Source organism: Coturnix japonica, chromosome 4 (assembly GCF_001577835.2).
Source record: "Coturnix japonica isolate 7356 chromosome 4, Coturnix japonica 2.1, whole genome shotgun sequence".
In the NCBI taxonomy this organism is placed as follows: Eukaryota; Metazoa; Chordata; class Aves; order Galliformes; family Phasianidae; genus Coturnix; species Coturnix japonica.
The window spans coordinates 4,930,422-4,945,345 of NC_029519.1; the positions used below are offsets into that span (position 1 = coordinate 4,930,422).

Here is a 14,924-nt window from a genome sequence, read left to right on the forward strand (position 1 = left end):
TCTCATCTCAGGTATCGGCAGCAAGTAGTTTGAGAACAGTCAAGCACTGATTCTGTGACATCCCTGAAGTCCTAGTCAACAATCAACTACATCAGCTGATTCCCACCCACTCACATTCACTCCTTCAGGCTTGGCTGCATGCGTCTCTGCAAGTCTAAGAACCTGGCTGACACGGCCTCAATTTAAGTTTATCTACTCAAAGCTGAAAGATAGCTCAAGTTCAGATAAGGATCCAGGTTAAATCAGCTGCTGCATTTATGTAATATCTCTGCATGGTGGAAACGATGTTATCCTCCTGCTGTCAGTAGCCTGGCGTGCATTATGCCTGCCCCAAGGGTGATGGGGACAGCAGCGTGCGAGCAGGGTTAGAGCAAGCCTTGCTAAGAGCATCACTGCACACAAGCACGAGAGGCAGGTAGTAATCAAGACAGGAGGCAAACACAAACAGGAGAGACTGCAGCAAGTGACAGTGCTTCCAAAGAGCAAGCAGGCATCACAGGACTGGCAACAGACATGATCAGATTAAATAAAACTGTCAGAATAAATACAGCTGGAGGAGGTGCCGAAATACAAATCCATTTACCTTGAACGTCTCTCTCTCTTTTTTAGTCTTTTCATTGTACCAAGGCTCATCGTTAAATGGATTACTCTGCCAGACATATTTCAGAGTCGTGCACACAGTAGCTTTGCTCAATAGGATGCATAAGTACACTATCAAGAAAGCGTTGATAGATCTGAAAAAACAGGTTCCTTTTTACAATTCTTGCAACTTTCACATAGAAAAATCATGCAAACAAGCAGGAAGAAGCCTTCCTTACTTTTCAGAAGGGAATTACAGGACAAGTGCTTTGGACACTGCTGATACTCAGGGTCAGTTCACATAGCTTAACATTCCCTATGTCCTTTTTATTTAAACAACAACAAAAAAAAGCTACTAAATGATGCAGCTCCTTGAAAGATACGCTTAATCAAACACACAGATTGCACGGAAAGTCAGAAAGCATCTGAAACAACAGGCGGCAGATTGGGGGATTATTTCTGTGCAAATCACCCATGAAGAAAGCCACAGCTTTTACCCATCTCTGTCTGCTGTACTCACTTTTCCACAGCAGAGCGTTTCTGAGATTTCCCTTGGTAGTTCAAAGCCATTTTTGTCTCCATTCCGGTATAGACCGCCACTCCTGCAGAGGATTAAAGCAAAACTCATCAGGGGCTCGCAACCCATAAGGGACCCAGCTTTCACCGAGCCATCAAGGGCATCAGTGTTTACATGGAACTTGATTCCCAGTTCTAGAAATTGGCATTACCCAAGGGCTGATCGAATGCAGAAAGCTCAGAGCCTGCTAAGTTACATTAGTTACACATATCCCTGAGCACTGACCAGCAGCCAAAGTATCATGCACAGTTAGAAGAAAGATCAGCCTTCTCTATCAGCCTTCATTCTAAATTACCAGTGTCTAGACCCATGATTCTGGCACTAGCATTTAACAGAGGGCCTGGAAACAGCCTCTTGTTCTCTGTAACCCAGACAGAAAGAACAGCTCATTTAGGTGCATTAACACAACCTGCACAGCTTGGCAGCGCTGCAGATATAAGCAGCACCTCCACATTTCACCCCCAAAACTTTGCAATCAACATAGCTCTGCAGTCAGCCGGTGCACAAAAACAACTGCAGGGCCCTGCAGGTCAGTATTTTTCCACCCCAGATTTTATGATAAATAATGACAAATGTAGTTGCTCATCTGATCTATTTACGTAATCATAAATTTTAATAAACTGCTCACCATAAATCTTCTTGGTGTTTTTAAGGGTAGCACCTTTCAGCAACAAGTTTTCAGGACCCAAAGACCTAAAAATAAAAGGTTATAATAGAACGTCACTCTAAATTCTTTACAGTTTAAATCCTAGAGATAAATTATAAGGTTAAACAAATGATTTTTAGGCATTGATCGCTTTATTTAAACTTCAAATTGGACATTGCATGACTTCGCTTGGTTTTCCTTTTACATACTTTAGTTTCCATTTCATCTTATGCAAGTTATTCCTCAGTGCTCAAAGTTACAAATTTAATGGTAGATTTTCAACTGCTTCCCTTTGTTTAGCTAACAGGGCCCAGAACAACCAGTGAAGGAGACTGGAAGTGCCCCAGTCTACATGCACAGGTGTGGTGGCCCTGCATGCTAAAGCACTGGGATCCAGATCCTGGAAATGTGATATAGATGTCTATTGAGATGCCCAACATCTTTGAGGGGGGCACTGAGAGCTGCAAGACTAACCTGGCTACGGGCTCTTGGTTGCTTCTGTACATGATGATCCTTCCAACAAACCTGTAATTACAAAACACATGAGAATCCTGTATTACTAACACATGGACTCACAAATGGACTCAAGAGGCATCATCAGGAGATGGGAACTAACATGGAAATTTGTGCGCCTAAGAGTTGAAGGCTTTGGAAGGGCCAACACACAGCCCCAAACAACCCACGTGCCTCTGGCTGCCACTCCCAGCCCACCCAAACGAAGGAGTAAAACACACAGCACCAAACCCCCTTTACAAAGAGTTCAACAACTGAGAGTCTAATCCTAAAAGCAATTTCAACCAATGCATTTTACTTGGAAGGAACACCACTCACTTTAGTGAACTATGACTCACTGCTACTGATCAAGCTGAGTCTTTGTAAGACAGGCAGCTCACTGGAGCAGTGAGGATGCCCACACTCACTTGTAGAGGTCTGGCTGCGGCTGCTCACACTCAATTGTGGCCGTGAGGGAGTCTATGGCTTCATCCGTGCAGAGCACGGTGGTGTCCCGCACTGCGTAGTGAGTCTGGGAGGAGAAACACACAAAGACAGAGCTCAGTGGCAGCCCTAGGAACAGCTCAGGCAGGTCCCTCCTCATCCAGTATCCCACATCTCTCCCACGTGCCCCTGGGATGCTCCTGGGGGTAAGGAGAGGGCAGCCCCAGTGCTGGGGAGCAGGCTGAGTGCTGGCAGCCCTGAAGCTATTTTTAGGTGCTGTGAAGCTCCATCGCTCACAATTAGCAAGGAACTGCACGAGGATCCATGCACTGCCTGCAGGCACTATTTATAGGAGCTGCTGGAGCCTCTGAACCACTGCAGGCTGTGTGACAGGCTGCCTTAATCCGTCTTCATCAACAAATTTATTAACGAGCTTCCTCAACTCATTTGTGTTCCTCTCATTGTGCACAGTGTAACAGTTCCTCCCACGAGGCACACAGTCGTGATGCTATAAACACCCACCTGAATGCTGGTGACCTGCCTGGGTTTTTCTACTGGAAGCACACACACTTCTGCTATAAATCAAAGCTCCTGTGAAGCGGCCCAGAACTGTTCATGCAATGCCCAGTGCCAAGCTTTGTATCCGCTGCTCCTGTCTCCATGGACACTGTGCAATTACTGAATGATGCTTCCAAGCAGCCTCCTAATCACTCCCACAATCTTTACATCCACGGTCCCTTGGCCTATTTAGAAAACACATGCTCTCTGAGATAACAGACAGCTGAAGATTCATACTGCAAAGACAGAGCCCTGCCACAATCCATTTTATAACTGCGCTCCAGTTCCTAGGCATGTTTTCCTATATTCATGACCTAACAGGCACTGAGAAACACCCAACAGGTAGGCAACTGCTACCAGTGTGGAGGAGGTTTTGTGAGTACCTGCATGTGCTTCCCTCACCCCAGCTCTGCTTCACACCCTGGTTCCTAATCTTAGCTACTTCGCCGAACAGCACTTGTTTTCTATTTCCCCCTCCACCTTCCAACTCTCTCCACCTTAACCTTGTCAAGAAACAGGAGACAGCTCCCCTTCACCTACAGGAACCCACAAACTGAGACAAACACAGTGCTTAATATAGAAATTTAGCGTTCTGCTTAGAAACTCAGGTTAGTAAGAGCCAAGACTATGAAAACTTTAACTCCTGCATACAGTGCACCTGACACTAACAGGCACTTGGCTATTTAACATGGATATCTGCTTTTGACCTGACACCACTCCGAAGCTGTACTCCTCCTCACTGGCACAACCTCTCAGTACATCAACACTGCATCAGCCCACACACAAAATTATCAGCACCAATTAACAGCCACCAGATAAGAGATGAGCTGGAGACCCCCATAGTTAGAACACCACTGGTATTCCCCAGCTTCAGAGTGTGCTGAAAAGCATCACCCAATTTCAAAGTAAGTTCCATTCTTACTACTGCAGTTGCTGATATCCGCTTTAGATAGATAGAACTAATATCTAATAATAGATCTAATATCTATTCATCAAACAGCTGTGAACAAATCCTCACATCTTGTGACCAATGTAATTTTATTGTTTCTTTCCCTTGGAGTGAAGGAGAAAAATAATTAAAGGAAATACACCGAAGAGGAGATTCATCCTGAGCGAGACTAATAGCAGATTTTGCTTCTGATTCGGGGAAGAGAAAAGCAAACAGACAAAAAGCAACAAAAGAAAAACGTAAATTAAAACAAAAAACCCAACCAAAAACGAAAGGGGAGTTTTCTGCTCACTGGTGAGAAATCCCGCAAGTCAAACAAGTCAAGACACATTGCCTCAGAAAGCCCCAAATCACACAAAAACATCTCCATTAAATAGAAGAAGTACTGGCAGGTTCTGAGAAGAAGCTCAAGCAGCCATAGCTGCTGCTTTACCTACTTACATCAGATCTCACCACATGCAATAGGAGCAGGAAAGCAGTAATACATTGCCCAGGATGGACAATAATGCAGCTAAGCCTGCATATTCATATTGACACTATTTAGCGATAGATATTTATTCTGATAAAGATGGAATCAATTTGGGGCAGTGCCAGCAGAAATGGTTGTTTAAGAAAACAAAGAAAAACAAACAATCCACAGAGCACTTGGCTGCTGACTCACTGGATGAACAGACGGAGGGAGGAGATGTTAAATATAGCCATGGCCGTGGGGACGGGTGCTGCGGGAGCATCCTTCAATTAATCATCACACACATATACACACACACACACTGCACAAGCACCAGCTTTGATTACGTGCTGTCCATCCATCCCCATCACCTTGAAATTTGACTCGCCATCCAGACTCGCTGTAGTGACGTAACAGGTCCCATCAGTACTACTTGAGGCCAAAAATATCAAGTCACAGGGGAAGGTCTCATCTGCTTTCACTTCTACTATGTCTCCAACCTGCAAGAAGAGAGACATTTCAATGAAAAAAAACCTCTCTGATATTATTAGATGCTTACAGATTTAGCTCCTCTCAAAGCCTAGAAGAAATCACCTTGGCTAAAAGAGGAATCAGGGTGCTCAAGATCAAGAAGTCCAAATTACTCAGAGGGCCCAGCTCTCCGCCTGCTGAGCACCCCACCAGCTTGCCCCATGCCATGCAGGTGCCCCAGCATCAGAGCCCACCCAGTGCCAAGGCAGCCTACCCACGCAGCACCACTATTATTCAGTTCTCTGCTGAATCTTGATGAAGTCAGAGACTCTGTACTAATCTGAAGTGCAGGGTGATAAATTAACGTCAAAGCCGGTGTGCTTTCCTGGTGTCCTTGGGAGAGTTGGAAATAGAAGAGGACTGCCTGTCCCAGACAAATGTGGAACACTGACAGATCTGTCATTTGTCAGTACAGGCACAGCTTTTGCAAGACAGCTTCTCAAAAGCAGTCAAACAAAGGAAGCTTCACTTATTAACTGGGAAGGACTCTCAGAGCAGCTCACGCAAAAGTCAGAGAAGCCTTGTGCAGCCGGGGGAGAGCCACAGCACATCCCTGCTGCAGGCACCGGTGTATATCACAGACCCCAATGTCCCACCTGGCAATAACTACATCTGAATTCTCTGTTAACGGTTACCTTGATTTTCTCACTCTCTTTCTGCACATGCTTTGCATTTTCAATAACGAAGACATTACTCTTGTTCACTTCGTTGTCAGCTCTGTGTCTCAACCAGTCCTCATATCCCTAGGCACACAAATACAAGCAACACAATTCATAATGGAGCAGTAAACTAACCAGATAGATAGAATGCAATGGGAGGGAGAAAGAAAGAGAGAAGGGAAAAAAAAATGAGTAAGCTCAACAGTCCTCAGAACTCCTTCATGCCTGACTAAACATCAACCAGAGTAGCTCAGACTGAATCAATTTACTTTAAAAACTTCATATGCATATTTGACAGATTCAGAACAGATTAAAATAACACACGAAAAATAATCTATATGCAGTGCATGCAATGAGCAGCTAAATTACTGTAACATGTTTCTATTATTCTCAGTGTTGGCAAGAACAGGCTGATAATATGAATAATATGCTTAGCACCCTGTGACTCTTTCCTATGGTAACACAGGACAAGTCTCTTCTTCTTCAGTCTTCACTAAAAGAATAAAACATTCATACTTGAAGCAGATGGATTTTGCTCTAGCTCTCCCTCTCTGGCCCCTGCAGAAGAAACTTATTATTTAGAACGTCTGCGGAGGAAATTTAGAGTGGCACATATGCATGTGACTAGAGAAAAAGAGGTCTTCCAACACTGCAAGAAGAAAGAAGACTACATGCTTTCAAGGCTAGCTGAGTTTGAACTGAATTATCCCTTCTATTTACCAACAAGGCAGCAGAGCGCTGGCTATATTTGGAGCACATCTCTGTACCCTGCAAAGAGTTCAAGAACATTTCTAAAAAGAGAAGAAAAATGCAAGTAAAGTCAGACCTAGAGAGGCAGCCAGTGACCTGGAGAGGCAGCCACAGTGGTTATCTTTACTAACCACAACAGTTCACTTTCAATAATACACAGAGGTAGATGTTTTATACCGCCAAACAAGATACACCGACGCCCACATTCAGCATGCAGTCTCTTCAAGAGACCTTCTGAGAAGAGGTTCCCAAACTCTACCAGCCCATGTTATTTATTTACTCTGCCACACATCCCAAAGAGCACAAGAACATGCCTACAGGAAGGTTATCATCCTCTGTACCTGCTTGATGGCTGTGACGGTGATCACAAAGAAGAGTGGAAGGCCACTGGTTACTGGGCTGGTTGGGGTATCCACTATCACCTGCAGACAGTAAGAGCAGACTGGTGACAACCTGCTTCAGGCAGCAGAACAAGCAAGAACTCCAGCCATGGGTGCAGAACGGTGCTTGGTACACATGGAAAGAACTAAGGCAGGGAAAGAGAATGGGGCAGAAGCAGCATCCACATGTGAAGAGCAAGATGCCCTCATTTCTCACTGAAAATCAGAAAAAAAAACCCCAACATTTCTCCTCTTTGGCAGTGAAGAACAGGCACATCCAAACCCCACATCATGGACAGCTGCAAACAGGAGTGCAGCACCAGTCCTCTTAAACTGCTGACACTGAGATGCTAGAAGTGACACGCACCAGCCTAATTTACCAAGGAAATACATTGTGAAACAGAATACAAACATCTAAATAAATCAGAAATGAACATTTTGCCTTTGGGCTCTGATGCGGAGTTCAGAGCATGATTTAAGCACAGCACAGAGATCACATGCGGGTCAGTAGTTGGGAGTCCCTGAGCTGGGCACAGTGCTCATGCTGAGCCTTGAGCCCCCTATGAACAAAGCCCATCAGAGCCTCTCCAACTTTAATTAAACCCTGGGGCTGCCAAACTGTTTGTTTGACAGCATCATGACTTGGCCTGAAGGGGAAGAAAAGCAGAACAGGTTCATCACTGGAATGGATTCGCATCAGAGTGGGAAGAGCTGCACCGCATCCCCACTGATGAGATTCATCACAGAGGTGTCCTCTCCCAAGGGACAGCACACAAAGCCTTTCACCTCACAGCTGAGGACCTCCAAAAGCAGGTGCCCCATGTCAGCTCATTGCCAGCATGATTTCAGCAGCAGGAGGGCAGCAGCCCAAAAGCAAACAGAGTTGAGAGGTGGCAATGCCTGCACACAGCAGGCCTCGGGGACCCCCAGCAGCACCAATCCCAGCATCATTCCAAACTCTGTGCAGGGACCAAAGCAACCAGGGCTGCCCCAGTGACACCCCAAAGCCATGGTATAGGAAACTTGGCATCCCTGGAGGGGAGGGAGAACAGGAGGCAGATGCAGAGGGTTTTGAGGGAAAGGGACTGAGAAGCAAAACAGGCAGAAAGGCTTTGTGTCCCACAAAGGGCCTTTGTCCTGCTTGAAACGTTTGTTTGCATTCTCCTAGCACACTCACAAACAAGAGCATCTGTATGTTTGTTGTTTTAGGCTGCCTCAAGTGCAGCACTGGGTGGAAATTAACTCTTTGAAATGCTGCACGCTGCATTTTTACTCAGCAGGACTGGGTCAGGCACAGAGCACACGCAGCAGCCAGGTCAGGGGTGTGAGGTAAGCAGAGTGAGGGTAAATGCTGTAAGCACAACAAGTCCTTCAGGAACACAGCCCCTGGTTCATCCTAATCTATGCCACGCGAGTTTTCTGCACTGGACAGCATGAAGCTGCATGCATTTATTTAAACAAACAATACTATTTCTGTCCACACAAATGCTGTGTTAGAGATATGAAGACATATATTGAATCAAGTCCCTGGATGTATTTAGAGGTTGCTACTGCACTCCCTACACAGCCCACTGCTCAACGCTGCTGCTCGTCCTTGCTGGTGGGAAGCAGAGGGATGCAAGAGCTGAGTGCCAAACCAAAGGCAAACTCCTCTGAATCTATTTTTGAGATATTTTAGGACTTGAACAGCTTAATTTGGTTCCACTTAGAAGTGACAAAATCCTTCTTTTACTTAGCAGTTACTTCCAAATTCATTGTTTACAAGACTGAAGACCACAATCCAGAAGACATCTTCATCTACCATAAGGAACACCTTTAATTCCTAGCACCGTCTCAATAAGCTGCTTGCTGCCAGCTTGGTCTCTCTACAAACACACATTGACCACACTTACTCTGGGCACTCTGTTTCCTGCAGGAGCTGACTCAGTTTCCCTTGGGTACTGCAACAGAATGTTCCTAAAACAGTTATCTATATCCCTGTTAGTGCATTAATTAGCATCTTATGTTTAATGTGCGTGCTTTCTCTACCTCTCTCTCAACCAAGAGCTGAACTTGCAGCTGGCAACCAGTGTCTGGCCAGGCTGTACTCCCAAAGCCAGCGCTGGAGCAACTCTAATAATTTACAGTAATTTGAAGATAAACATCAAGCACTGAAGCTTTAGATGCCACTTTCCACACTACAACTATTGATATTTTATAGTGACTAGAATTGTTGTGTTTCTTTTAAAGATCCGGGATGATGAGTACCAGGAACCCATGGGGACTCTATAGGGTAGACAAGCTGGTAAAGTGTTTGCATTACAGTTCCATTGGGTTTTGGTTTTCCCCTCTAACAGAAACATGATGGTTGCTTCTTATTTTGGAGGCAACTGCAGCTCACAGAGTAAAAACAGGGAAGAAGAGCAAGACTTTACTCTCACCTACATATAAATCAAGAGCAAGCCAAGTCCTTAACATCCAGAGGGTCAGCAGACCAAACACAATACCACATCACTCAAAGGCCATCTCCATGAGGACATCCCTACTGCAGGGCATCGCTTCAGTGCCAGCTGAGCTACAAATTCCCTCTGACATGAGGGAGCAATGCCAGTAAAATCAAGCAATGGCAAACAGCTGATGCCAGAGATAACTGCCCTACTGCAGCACTGCCAGGAGCTGTGCACAGCCGTCACCTTGGGATCCCCTGCTTCTCTAGCAGCTGCTGAAATGGCCATAAACCATAACTCGTTGCTGTCAGGATAAAAATGTGAGGTCTTTTAAACAGGCAGACTTTGGGAGAGTGATACCTTGAGACCTGAGCCAACAGAATGCCAGAGATGCCATCTAAATGCAAGCAGTTCACAGTGCTACTTGTGAGCTTGCTGAGGGAAGATTTTTGATGCCTCAACATCAGCCCTACATTAAAGTATCTGGTAAACATCGTGCTCGAGTATGGGATTTAAAAGGTGAATAAATGCACTGTGGTGACTCTTCCACACTTCCCATCCCTTCCACAGAAACGCATTCTGACAGCCCACTTTTCTTTTTGGTTGACAGAACAGAAAACAAATGTTCAGGTTTGCTCAGCCTGTCCCTTAGCGAAGTCACAAAGCAGAGCACAAGTTCACCCGTGTATAAAATCTGCTCTTCAGTCTGTGGAGCACAGCATCCTGAACGTCATATTCCCAAAGCTCATGCTATGTCTTTTCTGAATTTTACTGAATACAGCCCCTCTCCCCCGGCTGCCTTGAAACTTACCATAACTAAGATGTCTGAGCATCACATCGTCTGGGAAAATACATGTTGTTATAGAGCAAGAGTAACAAAGATGACAAAAAAAACCTCCACAATCCTGGATGTTAAATGTGCAGCATTAACCATACATACCTTTACTGGTTGACCCACGTTTTAACATAGTTTTAAATCATTTCAGCAGACATTTGAACACTGCCTCAGACAGGCCCCAAAACCTGTAACTGTTATTATGCCTTGAATGGCTTACCAGAATTATAATACAGCTTTCAAGGAAAACAACTGCACTTATGAGCATCAAGAGATTTCAGCTCAATTCTTGGTGCACAAGCTGTATCGTCAGGATGTAAAAAGAAACACCTATAGTGTCCAGTTTGGCAATGAAGGCTCTTACCTGCACAAGGAAGATGATGAGGAAGTAGAAGTTGGCAATTCTCCTAAACTGCTCAAAGAGGTTCTTCGGGAGGAAGTTCCACACCGTGTACTGCAGGGAGAGAGGAATGGGCTGCTGGGCACCTTGCAGCTTCCAGGTGCCAGCACACAGAGATCAAGGCACAGGGCTTACAGTAGTGGGCTATAAACGCGAAGTATCTGCACATGACAGGCTATGAATTCTCCCTCTATGATGAGGTAAGACATGGCAGCAGGTGCAGGAACCACTGCTGCCATCCCCCTCAATGGGCACAATGCAGCTGTGGTTGAGCTCTGGATTCCACTTCCAGCACTGCATTACAAACTCTGGCCTTCTCGACCACTTCATTAAACAGCCATTATTAGGTTGCCCTTTGGTATCATTTTGAGAATGCAGCTGAATCATTTGCTTAGAAAACGTGGAATTTAAGAACAACATGGAAAATAATGGGTCTAATATCCATTCCTTCCATCTGCTTTGAGAAAACAATGAATATTAAGCAGCCGAGTCTCGAGACCAATGTTCATTTAATAAGAAAACACTGCTCACGTAAGAAGAGTCCACATGAGGAAATGTAAACAGAAAAAGAAAAGAAAAAGGGCACAATATTCAGAAATAAATCGGAACTAAAATAAAAAACTACAGAATTAGTGCTTAAAGAAAAGATTTATCAGAGGGAGAGCTGAAGCCTGGGAAAGTGATCTCTGAAGGACCCCTCTTGCATGTCAGGGAAATTCAATGGGAATGCTGCACACATCGAAGGTATTTAGACTTCAGACTTGTCCCCAGTACAGAGTCATAAAGTACAAACAAGATCCAAAGCTGTATAAATAAAGAAAGGAGAGGAAGAAAGCCTGTTCAGCTTGAGCATGGTAGAAACTTAACAGTATGCTCAGCATCACAGCTCCTGAGCAACACAACATGCATTCAGCTGTGTTGACAGTATCGGATGCCACTTGTTTGATATTTTACTTGAATTGGCTTCAAATCTCTTGAAAGAGCTTCATGAATGTCATGGAAAAAGCTAAGCAGAAGGTAGACGGGTGTCATCGCAGTTTTCCACAACAAACAAAAGCTACATTAATACAGTATGAATGTTTCCCCTTTCATCCAAAGGGATAAAGCAAGCATGGTTATTTTTGATCTGCCTGAAGAGAGAAAAACCCATGAAACAAAAGGCAGGGGAATCATATGCATAAGTCCATTTAGTAAATAATCTCCACAGTCTTTCACAAATCTAAATAGCTCTCATCTCACACGCTGTATGACACCTGACCTTCCCACTCTCCAAAAAGGGAATGCCTAAAAACCACAAGGAAACACCCCAGCATGGAGGTGCTTTGCTCTCATCCAGTCCAGCAGAGAGCTTACCTTGGAGGAGACAATCCTGTTGTCGCAGAACTTTTGTGCCACGTAGGCATCGGCTTCTGAAACCGGCCGGTGTCCAACCACCACAGTCCTTGTACCAACCCTCTTCTCCTCCCCGGCGCACTGTTGGGGCAATGAGAAAAGGGAACTTTTAGCTTCTAGCTCAAAAGACTAAAAAACAACCAACAAAACCCAACAATTTTTGTAGCAACAGCCTCCAGCTTCTGGTTGTTCTTTAGTTAACTTCTCTGTCCCACCAATAGCAGGGAATCGTTCAGCCAAACCAAGTGGCCGCATCACAGTGGTATTGGGTTGATGGTTGGACTAGATGATCTCAGTGGTCTTTTCCAAGTTTAATGATTCAGTGATTCAAGGCAAAGCTTCAGGTTCCAGTTTACTCCCCAGAGCCCCACAGAAGGTAGAAGCTGCACTTTCCTTCAGGCTTTTCCCCTGCCAAACCCTCAAGCCCACCTGGAACATCTTCCTGCCTCCCTCATGACACGGACTCAAGACTGAACTTTTTAAGAGCTTAATGCTATTTTTGGATGCTATTTTAAATCCGAAATAAAAACAGAAATAACGAAGCAGGCAGTTTTGCATCACATATTCACAGCACAGAAAGTTTATTTTAAAAGAATAAGCGCACATTCTAACTGTTATACAAATGCCCGTTGTGTCAACAGAACGTCAGGAGAACGGATGGCTTTTCTGCTTAAGCAGTATTGCACTTCAGTCCCATTTGCTCAGTGTGGGTCCAGAGACTCCTGGGTATGTGGCTCAGAAGGGAAGAACCAACTCATAGAACCATATTCATAGAACCATAGAGTGGCCTGGGTTGCAAAGGACCACAATGACCACCCAGTTTCAACCCCCTACTACGTGCAGGGTCACCAACCAGCAGCCCAGGCTGCCCAGAGCCACATCCAGCCTGGCCTTGAATGCCTGCAGGGATGGGGCATCCACAGCCTCCTTGGGGAACCTGTTCAGTGCGTCACCACTGGCTGTGGGAAAAACCTCCTAATATCTAACCTAAACCTCCCAATCTCAGTTTAAAACCATTCCCCCTTGTCATATCACTGTCTACCTTCACAAATAGCTGTTCTCCCTCCTGTTTATATGCCCCCTTCAAGTACTGGAAGGCCATAATGAGGTCTCCCCAGAGCCTTCTCTAAGTTAAACAAGGCCAGTTCCCTCAACCTTTCCTCATAGGAGAGGTGCTCCAGCCCTCTTGATTATCATAGCAGACCCCCTCTGGACTCATTCCAAGAGCTCCATGTCTTTCTTCTGCTGGGGGCCCCAGGTCTGGATGCAGTACTCAACATATTCTAGCAGAACCCAAGTGTCTCATATCTTCAAGTGGCTTTTTTTCTTAGCAGAGAACAGCCGGCTGTCTGAAACCTGCAGCCCCAAAAAGGAGGCATCAGGGATAATAGCTATTTTCTTGTATTGTCCAAACTTTAAAAGCCCAACTATCGATACAACCATGAAAGCCAATTGAGGCTCAGCTTTTCTGGGATGATCTGGGAACAGCTACAGCTTGATGGCAAAGGGCCAGGTGAGGGCAGCTAATTACCAACAGCATTTATGACCTGAAGCAATCAGAGCACTACTTAGAGACAGCAGAATTAAGCTCTCCGCTCCATTCAATCCCAACATTCTTAGCTTAAATTTGTACCTCTCTCCTTCCCTGTCTGTGCACCTCCCAGTCCTTCATCAACTCTCCCGAATTTCAGGGAAACTATTGCAGCACCCTGCACAGGAACAGGTTGGCACGTGATCACCTTGGTAAAAATTAGCAAACCTGGGTAAAAATTAATGGCAAAGACCAAGTTCAGCACAAGATGAACTCATGCTCATGAAGCAGGCTGTGGAAACCAGAATCTGTGCTACCAGCTTCCTTTGTTTTCAAAAGGGAGGGGGGAAATAGAAACACATTTCATTTAGTATGGCTGCAAGAAGCACATCAACCAAAAACTAATCAAAAGGAATTCCTTTCATGTGTGCTGAAGATATCTTCAAGCCACAGAGTAAAGACAAATAACTCACAGAAACTGATCTAACAGAAACCACAGGCATTAAAAAAAGCCGTCTACTAAAACCAGAGATAATTATACTGTACAAGTACAAAGCTCAACCATTTGAGGGAAATCACAGCTTACATTAAATATATGCAGAAGAAAGATTAAACCACATTACTCAGCTTAGATCTCATGAATAGTTTAAAGTCTAAGCACTCCTGTATTGTTCCACGTATCACAGAAGTAGTAGAGAAGGCAACACAATTTGCTAAGAAAAAGCCAACATAAACAACTCCCAAACCAGCCCTTTCTGTTTCATTTATGCTCAGAACTAAGGAGGACAACACATGGGCAACTCTTAAAAAGCTCCCACAAATTTCACATAGCCTCTTCAAACTGACAGGCAGTCGCACACTGACCTCCCTACCTGCTCAGCACTGTTACCCAACCTATATATTTTTAATTGAAATCCTTCTTGCTGATTTTTATATTACTCCCTGCACTGAGTCACTTCTGTGCGAGTCCAAGCAACACTCTGTCAAAACACTTAATAATTTAGCAGCTAAGGCTATGCTTACCCACACGGACCACATGCTAGGCAGACCTCCCGATCTAAAGAGCGAGCTCCATCGATCTGAATCAACTGCAATCTCAACTTTGTCTGCAAGAGCTGATAACCTGCCCCGTCCTAAGGGAAATATCCCTGTGTTTGCACCCATAGGCCTGGTAACAAATAGCTGGAGCTGAGCAAAGCTCAGGGCAGCCAGAGGAACTGGGACCAAGGTGACTTCTGGGCAACTGCGCATACAGGAGGGGTGGCCAGGAGCAGAGCACAGCAGAAAGTTGCCATTTAAACACATGAAAAACAGAAATTAAGGGAAC

General features: G+C 44.9%; 1 protein-coding gene across 5 annotated transcripts in view; it reads right to left on the reverse strand.

The window, feature by feature from the left end:
- ATP11C (ATPase phospholipid transporting 11C) overlaps positions 1-14,924 on the reverse strand; it is a 50,203-nt gene that overhangs the window by 23,039 nt on the left and 12,240 nt on the right. For 2 of the 5 annotated variants that reach the window (XM_015860380.2, XM_015860381.2), the window contains exons 1-11: positions 14,621-14,715; positions 12,028-12,147; positions 10,639-10,728; positions 6,975-7,055; positions 5,860-5,967; positions 5,065-5,193; positions 2,723-2,826; positions 2,277-2,327; positions 1,785-1,849; positions 1,100-1,181; positions 584-734 (exon numbers count right to left, since the gene is read on the reverse strand). In XM_015860380.2, the coding sequence (XP_015715866.1) occupies positions 584-734; positions 1,100-1,181; positions 1,785-1,849; positions 2,277-2,327; positions 2,723-2,826; positions 5,065-5,193; positions 5,860-5,967; positions 6,975-7,055; positions 10,639-10,728; positions 12,028-12,147; positions 14,621-14,635 (996 nt within the window). In that variant the 5' untranslated portion in view covers positions 14,636-14,715. Of the gene's footprint in view, positions 1-583; positions 735-1,099; positions 1,182-1,784; positions 1,850-2,276; positions 2,328-2,722; positions 2,827-5,064; positions 5,194-5,859; positions 5,968-6,974; positions 7,056-10,638; positions 10,729-12,027; positions 12,148-13,699; positions 13,754-14,620; positions 14,716-14,924 lie in introns of those variants that run through there. The other 3 variants (XM_015860384.2, XM_015860383.2, XM_032443999.1) reach the window with 2 other exon arrangements.